Raw genomic sequence first — 13,419 nt, 5'->3', positions numbered from 1 at the left:
ACCTGACAATAGGAACACTATCGGATTGAAGCTGATAAAAGGGTCCGCTACTCTCTCCTGATTAGCAGCCCACATGAAAATGTACTGTAACAAAAATATTACTTTCTGCAACTTCAATGTTGCTCCTCAATGTGGTCCCAGAAAAGGAGTTTTTATCACAAGTGACCACTTTGTCCATTTGCGTTGTATAAAAAAAAAAAGCAGATCTACAAGCTTGTACATCTGCTATTACTGAAAATATTTGAAAACATATCAAAACCGTAATTTATAATGAAAAGAAGTACAATCCGCACTCTCTTTGAGTCTTTAGGAGTCTTGTTTAATAATAGAGCAGCAGCAGTAGTCTTACAGCATACAGACGTGTTTCGGCTAGGCTATCATCAGTGTTACTGAATACACAGGGCAGAAGTGACACATTTATATAGTCTGTGACTGATTACAAATCGCTATACAGCAGTTCAAAAGAGTTCAATTATCAAATGACATTAATACAAAAAAAAAACATTACAGTTGTTGCCATAACATCTCACAATAAACCACACATCCAGATATATTTATATAAAAAAAAATAGCATTAACTCTTCGTTTATTTAAGAAATGGATCCAGAATGCCTCTCTCTGTAAAAGTAACTTATCTCTGGCTAACATCAGAACTAAAGATGAGAAATCCCCTGTAGCCAGACACTTCAACAGTATTGGTATATGAGGTAATCCCTTAAGGTGAATTATGCCCCAAGACAGTCACTACACCATAATTCAATAAATATTGATGAAATAAAATCGTTTTAATATCTATTCATCAATACAGTACATAGTTGGCATTATGAGAAAACAAGGCTGGGGGGGGGGGATTGTCACATTCAATAAAGACAGACATCCTTCCCTTGTATCTGGCTCCGTGGTGGATATACTCAAGATAATGTGACTCGACAGAGAAACTAAAGCAACATAATACCGTTCCAAAATTTGCTTCTACCCTGTATCAATCCTCATCGTACATTAAGATATCAGTCCAGAGTCGTCATGGGTGTTCCTTTTCTCTCTCTCTCTTTCTTTCTTTAAGAACATCCACTCGACTGCAGCCTTTGGCACACACTGTACAATAAATGGTTCTACTGTATTTGTCATCGTGTGTGTGTTTTTACCCTAACCTTATGACCAAAGCCTTTTTCACAAACTATACATGTTAGGGGTTTCCCCCTGTATGAGTTCGCATGTGTGTTTTTAGATTACTAATTTGAATACAGCCTTTGCCACAAACTGTACAAGTAAAGGGTTTTTCCCCGGTATGCGTCATCATGTGTGTTTTTAGATCACACATTTGAATACAGCCTTTGCCACAAACTGTACAAGTATAGGGCTTTTCCCCTGTATGAATCATCATGTGTGTTTTTAGATTGCTTGCGTAAATAAAACCCTTGCCACAAACTGTACAAGTAAAGGGTTTTCCCCCGGTATGAGACATCATGTGCCTTTTAAGATGACACTTTTGACTACAGCCTTTGCCACAAACTGCACACGTATAGGGCTTTTCACTTGCATGGGTCATCATGTGTGTTTTTAGTTGACTTGTGTTAATAAAACCCTTGTCACAAACTGTACAACTAAAGGGTTTTTCACCCGTATGAGTCCGCATGTGCACTTTTAGATCACACTTTTGACTACAATGTTTGCCACAAACTGTACATGTAAAGGGGTATTCCCCTGTATGAATCATTGTGTGAATCTTTAGATGGCCCTTACGATTAAACATTTTGCCACAGTCTTTACAATTAAAGTCTTTCTTCTCTGTGTGACACTTCATTTGTTTTGGTGATTTCAGGTCCCTGGTCGGTTTCTTGCTCAAAGACAATCCGTGTCCTTCCATATTTTGTGAATCTTCAGTGTCAGATTCAGAACGGTGTGAAGAGAGGAGCTGGTCATCAGCGGTTGCTTGAGGTGTTCCACCGTCCTCAGCTTGTGTCTTCATGTGTTCAGCTGAGGTGATGGTTACAGGCTCTGTCTCTCTGTTTTCACCATCATCTTCACTTTTCACTGCTAGTAATGTAACCCCCTCCTCTGGTCTTAGAAGTAGCTCCTCTTGTTCCTCTTTAATCTGTGGAGGTTCCTCGTGACCCGGACTGGAGTTCATATTCTGCTGGTCAGGGTAAACCCCCTCTTTACACAAAGGGAGGTGCAGGATGTCTAGGCAAGAGATAAAACGAGACAAAACCTTGAAATGCTTGAAATGTAGTTTTTCTCCTGTTTTGTAGCTGTGGTATTTGGACTTCAGCTGTTGGAACCATCTGACTTTTTATCAGGGTTGTGTTTCTAGTGTGAGCTCACAAACCAATGATATTCACCTTTTAAAAATGTTGAATTTCTAAATCCTAACCCTACCCTTGTTTATGGATATTTACTACTACTGTCTTGGACCTTGGAACTTAAAAAGTATTTCGAACAATGCATTTCTCATCCTAAATTGATGGTGGCCTACAGGACAATAGTTTACATTGTAGCCTACATTGACACACCTAAATCAGCAGACATCATTCCCAGGACAACTGGTCTGAAATGCTTTAAAAATAGCACACACAAAACATGCTGTAAGAAGCTCATGTTTGAATACACCTGAATATTCTGAGAGGCTACAGAGGGGCTGTTTGTTTGGTGAAGTAAACAGAGAAAACTATTCAAAGGTTGTTGAGCCCATACCAGAGGAACTAACATGAATTGACTAGAACTAATCTCCCCACAAAGAACTCCATCATGGATATTAAAACCAAAATGTCACTAATTGATTACAGTTATCGACTCTTCTTACAATATGAATCACTGTGTGTTTTAAAGTAATTGTACCAACCTATTCTGTATAATTTGATGTATGGTTTTAAAACCATATCCAGTAGTCTGCTTTGGCGGTCAATTTCTTGCTTCAAACTGAAGGCTACGTCCTCATACGCTGTTACAATTTGTCCAACGGTCCCAAAGATCTCTTCAGCAGCTGCAGATAGTCGCTCATTGACCAAGGATTTCAATGTTTGCAGTAAAGCCATTTCTCAAAGTTAGCTCTCTGACTTTCTGTGAGAAGTAAGTTCAGCCTTTAACAACTCAGAGTTTCACCAAACATGAACAGAGCCCTGCTAAATACTCAAAAGAGAGTCTGATGGCCCAATCGGAGGAGGGGGTGGAGTAACAATAGACAGAAACTGGCCAATTATCCCTATTCACGCCCCGCCCACTCAGCAACTTCCTGGTGCTGACCAGGTGCTGACGTCATGCTTTGAAGGGGAAACCCTACTATTAAGCCCATAGAGTTAACACAGAAATCGCAAATTTAACGCAATTAAAGTAAAGTATAAATAAAAAGGTACAAAAAAGGCTAAAAGGTAAGGCTTTAAGACAAGTCACGCGATTTCTGTGTTAACTCTATGGCCTTTTAGCAGGGTTTTACCCATAGAGTTATAATAAGAAGGTTTTACCCTTCAAAGCTGATGTCAGCACCAGGAAGTTGCTGAGAAATGTGCTGAGTGGGCGGGCGTGAATAGGGTTGAACCCTTCAATCTGAACAAAAGTAGATCCCCCATACAAATACAAAATACACATTTTTGCTTCACATTTGATTATTATAGTCTAATGTTTAGCAGTTTTTTATGTTTTTACTGTGTAGCATCATGAGAAAGTAGAGGTTTCGAAACATATTTTATGTCTGCTAATGTGTGTCAATTTCTGTCACAAATTGATTAAACTTTATCACATGTACTGTTTTTATATGTGGACCCCAAGAAGACTAGCTGTCACTGTGACTAGTTGTGGGCACAGCTAATGGGGATCCTAACAAATGAACAAAATCACATCAAAGAAATGATCACACCAAGAAGAAGCTTAGATAGGCCTACAAAATAATGTAATTAAGATTTAATTGGTTCCTGTTACTAACTTAATAAATAATGTATTTTAATAAGAGCCCAGTAATAGCAGTAGACTAAATATAGTAATAGCTTGAAAGGATTACATGTTTCATGAATCTCTGGCCCGATATTGGACAGTTAGCCCCAGTCATATTTTGATGTATTTATATGTTTATGTTTTATATGTTGAAAACAAAACAATGTGTAAACACATGAAACCTTTGCAATGTATACTGTTTGTAGCCAAGGCTAACTTGCAACCCCAGTCCCTGGTTAGGCCTTTCTATACAAATATCGACCTAAAAAAGTCTATTACAAAAAGCACATGTTTAGTTTTTCAAAGTAGTTTCACGATGTTTACACATTATCACAGTTAAGGTTTGGTAAAAACATTCCAGTGCACAGATACAAAACATTAAAAGCATACATTTCATACATATGTTATACAAGTTTAACATGAAAACCGTGTCAACATCCACAAAAAGTCTGTTGACAGTTTACATCATGGTCTTCCTAATCTTAAATATAGTCAGCCATATACAAAGCCAGAACAAATCATAATGTTCTCGCTATCGCTCTGCGTTGTGTTGTGCATGGAGGACACTTTAGCAGAAACTGTGGCATATTTATTTCTGCATGGAATAAACTGAAACTAAAATAAAGCAGCAGCATTAACACACAGACAGGACGCATGCAGCACACACGTCTGCCTGCTGTGTAACAAGTCAGGGGGCTAGTAATGCCTTAATATTCAGATAACACAATCTGACGCGATATACAATATACAATTACACTTGAAATGTATTTACTCTATAAAAGTAGGCTTTACAGAGGCAGAGGCATTGACTGAATAGACTGGGTTGTGGCCTGATACAAATAATTACAATGTCTAATGACTATGTAATGAAGCAAGTACAAAAGAAAGATGGGGGAGACTAAGCCTATATCACATTTACATACTGTATAAAGGACAGTTTTTAAGGGGGTAGGCTTTTCACGGGTTTCTATAGGAGTGTTCAGTATCAATAGACAGAGAATAGACTGAGAGAGGCCATCAATGATGAGCAGAGCCTGCTAAATGTCAATGGCTAATGACTATTGAAAGAAGAAAATTACAAAAGATAAAGACGGGGAAGACTATATTATCAAATAATATGTTTGTGTGTGGAAAAAAAATGTAACCAGTGTCAGCCGGCAGACATTGATTGATTGATTGATTGATTGATTGATTGATTGATTGATTGAAGAGTATATTAGCAGTTTGCAATTTCATGATCAATAGTACAACTAAAAGGAGATTATAGTAAGCTTTATGGCTTATTTACACAGGAACCACATTATATAGGCCTAGGCCTATCTCATATAACATTGAAAGACAGACGGATAGATTAGAACAGTACTTTACATAGGATAACATCAATTACAAAAGAAGGAAAAGAGGAGAAAAAAAGGGGGGGGGGTATTTACAAGTCTCGAGTAGCAGCCGCCTGAAGGTGACTTTTCATACCAATTTTGAAGGAGGCTAGGGATTTGCACTCCTTTAAGGCTTGCGTAAGGGCGTTCCACATGTTGGTGGTATCAAAGAGTCAGAGGTTGAAGTTCTCAGCCTGAGGCCCCTAGAGGCCCCCAGCCTCAGCCGAAATTGACAAAAAATGTTGTTTTTTTGAAAAGCGATTTTAACAAAAGTGCACCTAATTTGCATGTTGCTTCTGGTCTTGTCAAAGGCAAAAGTTACTCTAGTTTCTGTGTGGTAAAAATAACGAATACCAGAAGAGTCGCCGGAAAGAAACTCGGGCTGATGGTTTATGCCTTTTGATTGTTTGATTGAGGTATTTAATATTTATTCGAAGTTTTGGACAGTACAGTTCACTGGTGCAAGGTCAACTAAAATTAAACTCAGGTATGGCAGGCTTATTTGTTATTTTCCATTGCGATCCTTAATATCCTTATATACCTCTGTAAACTAAGCCTAAACGGTTAAACGGTCTTTCCGGCGACTTTACCGGTTACCAAAATAACTGATCTACAAGCTCACAACTTGTCGTGGATGCGATGCGCTGTGAACTTGTGAGCTTGTAGATCAGCTATTTTCGGATGAAACATGTACGAGCACTTGGAAGCTGGACGTACCACCACGGCGTCCGGACAATAATTGTCACACATGCACGCGCAGGAACGGCACAGAAGTGCTTGCGCATGTGCATGCTAGAACGTGTCCCCATAGATTCGAGTGACGACGCCCCATATAGCCTATCAAATCAAATGGCTATTTGCATAACAAGTTTACCAGGTTTAGACCTACAGTGAGTGGTGGGCTTGCCATCCCCCAGATTCACAAACCCAAGTACCCTATTCATATGGATTCTTTAACACATACAGAGGTTTCCTGCGGTGACTGCATGTGTGCGCCATTACTGTGGTATGTAGGCTACAGTTTGAGATTTGTTCAAAGCAAACTTTGTTTCTCTACTGCAGCGCTGTATTCTCTAATTGAATTGAATTAAACTAGAAAAAATAATCTAGGCAGGCAGGCCAGAGCTCCGATGCTGTAATGCTGTTTCTCTGTTGCTGAATCTTCTTCAATAAATGGTCAACTTCACCCTGACTGGATTCATATTTTTCCATCATAAGACCTGTCATTTAGGGCTATACTCATTTTTTATGTCTGTGGCAAAAATAAAACTTTGACAAAAATGTCCACCAAGCCAGCATGATGTACAAACCTGATTGGTGAGTGGAATTACTGATGATGCAGCGAGAACATATATTAACCAGAAAAGGTGCTCCTTGGAGCACAGGTCTCTGCCAGGTCAGGAGTAATAGAAAAATCGTATTCCTGGTGGCGCTAGGAATCCGGTGGCAAATTTAAAAGGGTGGCATTTGTTCCTCAACGTACTGTGAATATACGTGCATACTTTCACCGCAATCGGACGCTGTGTTGATGATCTGCAGCATTTTGTTCAAAATGGGCCGCTCCTGCAAACCTTAGATGTCAATCTGAGCCAATCAGGATGGAATATGAAAACTCAAACAGATCGTCTTGATCACATGACTATTAGAGATCATGTGTATCGATTTGCGTGAAATTTGGATACAAAGTTTTACACTGTACACGCTGTATTTTGTCCCTTTTCTATATGCAGCTGTTGATCAAACATCGGATGCCTACTGTTTGATTGGCACACGTCACCATGACACGCTGCCGCTGACAATCAATGAGACAGACTGCTGCTAAGCTGTTCACTTGTGTTTGATTACCTCTACTGGTTAGTTATTCTAGTGAAATGGCAGTTCCAACGTTCTAAAAGACAAGTGATGATGATACATTTAGATGATGATTGTAACACAAGTAACAAGTTAACGACTAACCAGTAACTGTAATGTGATTAAAGAGGTGGTGGTAGTTTTGTACTTTTTCTGGTTTTCATGTGTCTAGGAGGTTGACAGTATTTCATTAGACCTCCTGGTGTGGTTGTTATGAACAATTATGTATTCCCTTTGCATTTTGGATTTCTTTCTTGAGGCTGCCACATAATCTGCCATAATCATCCCCTCCCCTTTTACCATTGACCCAACATACGTGGGTGTGGCTAACTTCAGATGGGTCACCACCCACGATGACAACCAGGCATACTTAATGAACTGGTGGGTGTGGCCATATATATTTTTTTTTAACTCTTTCTGTACCCTTTTTTGGAAAAAATCTTCCTCCTAGTATAATCATAATACCACTTCATCTTTAATCAATTTGGAGGTGTAGTGTTGTTACATTACTCGTTATTGACCAAAGTAGTGTAATTACTGTAAAGTGATACTTCGTTACTTGTTACAACCAACTCTGATTATAATGGTGTGTAAAAACAAAATGTTATGTTTGGACAGGGACAAGTCTTGCCACAGACACATTAATGACCCCTGCACTCAATCAAACCAGATCCTGTGCTGACTTCACCATGTTTCACAACCACCCACTCAATTCAATCCACCCACTCAATTCACTCATCCACCCAGTCTCCAGTCTCATGTGGTGGAGGAACTAGAACACGGTGCTGTTTAATGAATAACAAAATGAAGCCAATAACACAAAGCTGTCTTCTGTTCATATGGCTGCATGCTCTGAACGTAGTGAGGGCTGAAGGTAAGAACATTGTCATTTATGGTAGAGACTCATTATAGATCACGTTACGTTGACGTTTTTAATCTGCGTAAAAACAAACATGGCAAATAGGCAACTTAGCAAACAAGTGCAATTATTCTTGTTTTTAACCAGTCCCTGTGATGAGTAAAATTTCAGCTGGTCTGGCAGAAGTTGAAATTTGAGTAATTTTGAGTAGCCTATATTGTAGGCTTTGTTACCCTACAATTGAAACTGTGCAAACATTGTTTTACCTAGTGGTTGGGCGTAGGCTATCTTCCGTGGTGGGGCGTATCTTCCTAAATTAATTACATTTTCGTTTTCATTTCTGCTGACTATATTCCTGACCCTGGGGATACCCAAAACGGCATGGCACCATTTAGTGGTTTCAGTGGGAACCTATTATTTTCCACTTCACAACAGGGGATTGTCACGTACACAATGATCTACAAGCTCACAACATGTAGCGTAGTGGCTGGACCGGGTTCACAGTCAACAGTGGTCAAAGAGCCACTTATCTAGTAATGGTGATTGGAATCTCTTCAATAAATTCCAAATATTATCAAAGTATTCTGAGGCACCCCTGGGACTTTTGTCAAGGCACCTTTGAGAAGCTCTGCGGTACAAGACATTGAGGAATTGTAGGCTACATTGTTGCGTTTATTGGTTTAAAACAAAACATGACCTGAGCGTGTTTCTTTAAAGAAAAATCTAGTGTAAATTAATTCAATGGGAGTGAGGACATATAGAGAAATGTGTATGATGTAAAATATCCAGTTTTATTGGTTACATAGAGTAATGTGACCAGACAGTGTTGTTTTTGCTGCTTTCTCTGGACTTTGTACTTTAACCTCAAATATTGCAATACTGCAAGAACAAAACAAACTCTGCTCACTGGAATGCTCTTCCATGAGATATGCGTAACATTAAAGGAAAAGCTTTACGTTTTAAAAGGAAATTAAAACATTTTATATTATACCATTCTTCACTTACATACCGGGTTGACTATGCCACCTTAAGGTCGCAATAAAGTCAGCTACATATGGAGGTGGTGCCGATTAAGCATAAACAAACTACTTTGCATGAACGATGTTGTATTGACTAAGGCTTTGAAGAGGGATATATACATGTATTTTATATGCACAGATCTACAGATAAAAGAAAATTTATGTTGAGTTCAATTCCTCATTTTGGGTCATGGGCTGTTATGGGAGTGCGAGAGGGGAATTCAGCAATCCATCTGTGATATACGTCCCGCCCTGTTTCCAGACTGTTTTTACTAAAACCACATAATGTAGCCTACTGCTGTATCATAATGATGATTTTTGGGAGATGACATAACCACTTTAAAACATCCTTTCTCTCACACTTACAGTGTGCCAGTGTCAATTTCTGAATCCCAGGAAGACTAGGTGTTATTAAAGGAGAATTTCGGACTAGTGTTTTAATTACCTTAATCTGATCTTATCATATCCCAAAACAAGTGTTTTAGTTTTTTTTCCACACTCCGATTGTGTGCGGAGGGGTACAGTTCTAAATTGATTATTTGTATTGCTCAGATTTATAAATATATCTTTTTAAATATATGTATTGTTCTCAACAGCAAAATACTGTCCACAGTGTTTGTGTCCCAAAAAGAGTAAGGGGAATTTGGATAACATCACAGGAGAAAATGTATAAACATAAAACATAGCAATAGCATAAATAAAATTATGCCTTGTTCATTCTGGTCTGTGACCTGAGTTGCAACTCTTTCTGTGGGTGAGACTATATTATCAGGCTGAACCTCAGGGTTAACAGGGTTATTGATGAGGACGACAAAGTCTAATAATGAATTTCAGTGTCTACTCTCGTGTTTGTACAGAGTCCGGTGATGTCAGGTTGGTGGGAGGAACCAGTCACTGCAATGGCGTACTGGAGATGAAACACCAGCGAGAGTGGAGGCCGGTTCACCGTGGCCCTTTCTGGACAGGGGCGTCATCCGCTGTCGTGTGTAGACAGCTGCAATGTGGCACTGCTAGTTCAACAGAAATACAGCGAGTTGATTCCAGGCAATCTACATGGAATATTCGAGATCAGTGCGTTGGGTCTGAATCTTCACTAAGGGAGTGTGGAATACTTGTAGACTTTAAATCTTCTTATATAATTAAGGTGATCTGTGCAGGTGAGACAAATAAATAATAACAATATATAATTAAGGTGATCTGTGCAGGTAAGACAAATAAATAATAACAATAAAGACAAACAATTCAGGATGCTTCATGCTTCTCTTTAAAATCATATAGGGGAGGGGAAATTGCTCTTACTGCTTGTGCAGTCGTGGCTGTATATGGCCTACTTGTGCACCAGCAGAGCGTGCAAGTACTGTGATCGGTGCTGTTCGTTGCTATGTGGGTGGGGAAGTTGGCACTGTGCCAACTTGCGCCTTGTTATTTATATCAGGTCGCACTTGTTGGTGACCTCACCCATGTTTTTTCAAAGGTTTTCCCATTGGATGATGTAAACACAGACACACATGGAAGCAAACGCAGTACTTGCACGCTCTGCTGGCGAAGTAATAATACGTGTCATGCTCAGGAACACTTTGACATGTACAATGGGTGAGCTGGAGGTCGAACCAGCTATCGTCTGATTCCCAGAGGGCCTCTCTACCTATACTCCGCTATATATGGCCGCTATGGCCACTGTGTGTGTGTGTGTGTGTGTGTGTGTGTGTGTGTGTGTGTGTGTGTGTGTGTGTGTGTGTGTGTGTGTGTGTGTGTGTGTGCGTGCGTGTGAGTGAGAGTCGACAGATCTCGTGTTATCTGAACTGAACTCTAAATTGCTTAATTTAGAGATTGCTTAATTAACACCCCCCCACCTCTGTCTGTCTGTCTGTGTCTCTCTCTCTCTCTCTCTCTCTCTCTCTCTCTCTCTGTCTCTCTCTCTCTCTCTCTCTCTCTAGAATCTGTGAGGTTGGTGAATAATTTAAGGTTGGTGCATTCAGAGCATGTAGGTAGTTTGTGTTCAGGCAGAGTGGAAGTGAAGTCTGAACAGTCCTGGCTCTCAGTGTGTGAAGGTGACTTTGACCAGCAGGATGCAGAGGTGGTCTGCAGGGAGCTTGGCTGTGGGCCTCCTTCAGTCCTCCAGGGGGCGCTCTATGGAGAAGTGAAGGCTCCAATGTGGACCAAAGAGTTCCAGTGTGATGGCAGTGAGTCTGCTCTCCTGGACTGTAGAACCTCAGACTCAACTAGAAACACCTGCTCACCTGACAAGACTGTTGGACTCACCTGCTCAGGTAAAATACAAACTATAGTTTTGGTTTGGATCTCTACCTACTCAGCTAAGGCCTCTCTCTCTCTCTCTCTCTCTCTCTCTCTCTCTCTCTCTCTCTCTCTCCACACCACGCAAGGCTTGTGGTTACCTGTATTTTACACCGCTCTCAGCCGGTGTAAAATACCAGGTAACCACTCGCCTCTTGTGGCTTATTGCTTCATTCAAACATGGCTGCCAGGTGAATATGGTCAATAGGAAAGACATTGGCCCCTTCCTCACTTCATTCACAGGTGTTACAAATGATTGTAAGGCGTTCCATTTAGTGTCGCACAGTGGTTCTCAAACATTTTGATTGCAAGGACCTAAACTCTGAGAGAGTACAAATGGAACCAAATAAACCCTCAGAGTTACAGAGCCAAAAGGGGCCATTTGATACCCCTCTGTTTGACCAGAATGGGCCAGAGCCCTAATCAGCATCATTGGTAACACCTGTGAAGAAAGTAAAGACGGGGCCAGTGTTAATTATGTCAGAAATGTTTGATTTTGTTTAGTCAATTGAAATGTTTTAGTTTTTGTCTAGTTTTAGTCAACTAAATATCATAAGAATTTAGTCGACTTTTTTTCATGTTGTGGTGCGACTGGATTTTACTCTCTTGTCTCTGTACAGAGTCTAATGATGTCAGGTTGGTGGCAGGAACCAGTCACTGTAATGGTAAACTGGAGATGAAATATCTGGGAGAGTGGAGAGAAGTGGATGATTGGTCATGGAACCAGAAGTCATCAGCTGTGGCGTGCAGACAGCTGAGCTGTGGCTCTGTTGAAGCAGCAGAAAGGTTTCGTGCTCCATCATCTGAAATCAGGTGGTGGATTGAATCTAGCTGTGACGGGTCTGAGTCTTCATTGTGGGAGTGTGTAGAGAGGGAAAGGCATAACAATTCTTATATAATTTCTACCTATTCTGGCCACCAAGTGGGGCTGACCTGTTCAGGTAAGACACTCAATGACAGCTACTTTATTTGTGTTTTCCATACCTTAGTTGTAACACACCACAAGTCCTTCCCTGTTGTGCTTACATCGTCTTCTTCACATGGCAAGCACCACTTAGTTTTCTCTCTCTCTCTCTCTCTCTCTCTCTCTCTCTCTCCCAATCACCTGTTTTGTTACAGATCTGTTTAAGCCAAACATTACCACCTTGCCAGCAGCAGGGGCTGCAGGTGTCTGAGGGTTCCAGTTTCACCATCAGCTGCTCCATCCAGCCACAGTACCCAGGAGGCTCCTTCCACCTCACCTTCACTGGATCCCGGACACCACACAACCACACCCAGCCAGCCGTCAATCACTCTGCCGACTTCCTGTTTCCTGCAGCAGACCACACCCACCAGGGGAACTACAGCTGTGTTTACGACAACTCAGTTTTTTCCTCATAAATTCTCCTCTGAGAATGAGCCCCTCTCTCACACTGCCACCAGTAACCGGACATGAATGGACTTTGTCCAGCTCTGTTTGCATTTCTCTCTCCCATAGAAACTCACTGTCTGGTTAAATACGTCTCTGTCGGCTCCATATGTACAGAGTATGTGTGGTTGTCTACACCAGTGGCCCTTTAAAATAATGATGATATTAAAACAAGGTTCAAGTTGAGATATGTTGCCTCTTTCTTCTATTATTCGACAATTTGGAAAATGTTTGACCAGTTGAATTCACCTGATTCATGGCCCTCTCCAGGGCGCCACCATCGCCTTTTACAGAGGGCGCCATTGAGTTTGTATCTGTGTGCTGCTTTATTCAACATCTTTTCAATTCCTCCTAGTAAGGAAGTGAACAGGGAATCGTGTGTTGCCAGATTTTGCCAAAGAAACAAGCAGCCAGGTCTTTATATATATATATATATATATATATATATATATATATATATATATATATAATTTAATTTAATTGAATACAAATATGTTTTGTGTGTGAGTGAGTGTGTGCGTACGTGTGTGTTCTGAGTGAAATAAAATAAAAACTGACATTATTTATGCATGTTTGTGGATCTTTGGTAATGTGTCATTCACAAGTCATTCTTTCAAACTAAATTGAAACTGGACTTCTTGGTGGAGTGGACTTGATGTGAGGCATCCTTGATTTAATGTGGAC

At 40.3% G+C, this 13,419-nt stretch overlaps 1 protein-coding gene across 1 annotated transcript; it reads left to right on the top strand.

Annotated features, from left to right (window-relative positions):
- The first annotated feature begins 7,871 nt into the window (after positions 1–7,871).
- Positions 7,872–12,921, top strand: LOC308293490 (scavenger receptor cysteine-rich type 1 protein M130-like). Its single transcript, XM_080736042.1, has 5 exons — positions 7,872–8,028; positions 9,890–10,189; positions 10,970–11,302; positions 11,948–12,268; positions 12,447–12,921. Exons 1-5 carry the CDS (start codon positions 7,947–7,949, stop codon positions 12,500–12,502), a joined length of 1,092 nt encoding a protein of 363 aa, XP_080592168.1. The 5' UTR covers positions 7,872–7,946; the 3' UTR covers positions 12,503–12,921.
- The last annotated feature ends 498 nt before the right edge of the window (positions 12,922–13,419 follow it).

Source organism: Nannobrachium achirus (assembly GCF_963921795.1).
Source record: "Nannobrachium achirus genome assembly, chromosome: 11".
In the NCBI taxonomy this organism is placed as follows: domain Eukaryota; kingdom Metazoa; phylum Chordata; class Actinopteri; order Myctophiformes; family Myctophidae; genus Nannobrachium; species Nannobrachium achirus.
This window is presented reverse-complemented; position numbering and strand designations above follow the sequence as displayed.

Coding starts and splice junctions, on each gene's coding strand:
- LOC308293490 (XM_080736042.1), top strand. CDS start 7,947: ATGAATAACAAAATGAAGCCAATAACACAAAGCTGTCTTCTGTTCATA. Junction 10,190..10,969: donor AATTAAGGTGATCTGTGCAG/GTGAGACAAATA, acceptor CTCTCTCTCTAG/AATCTGTGAGGTTGGTGAAT. Junction 11,303..11,947: donor TGTTGGACTCACCTGCTCAG/GTAAAATACAAA, acceptor GTCTCTGTACAG/AGTCTAATGATGTCAGGTTG.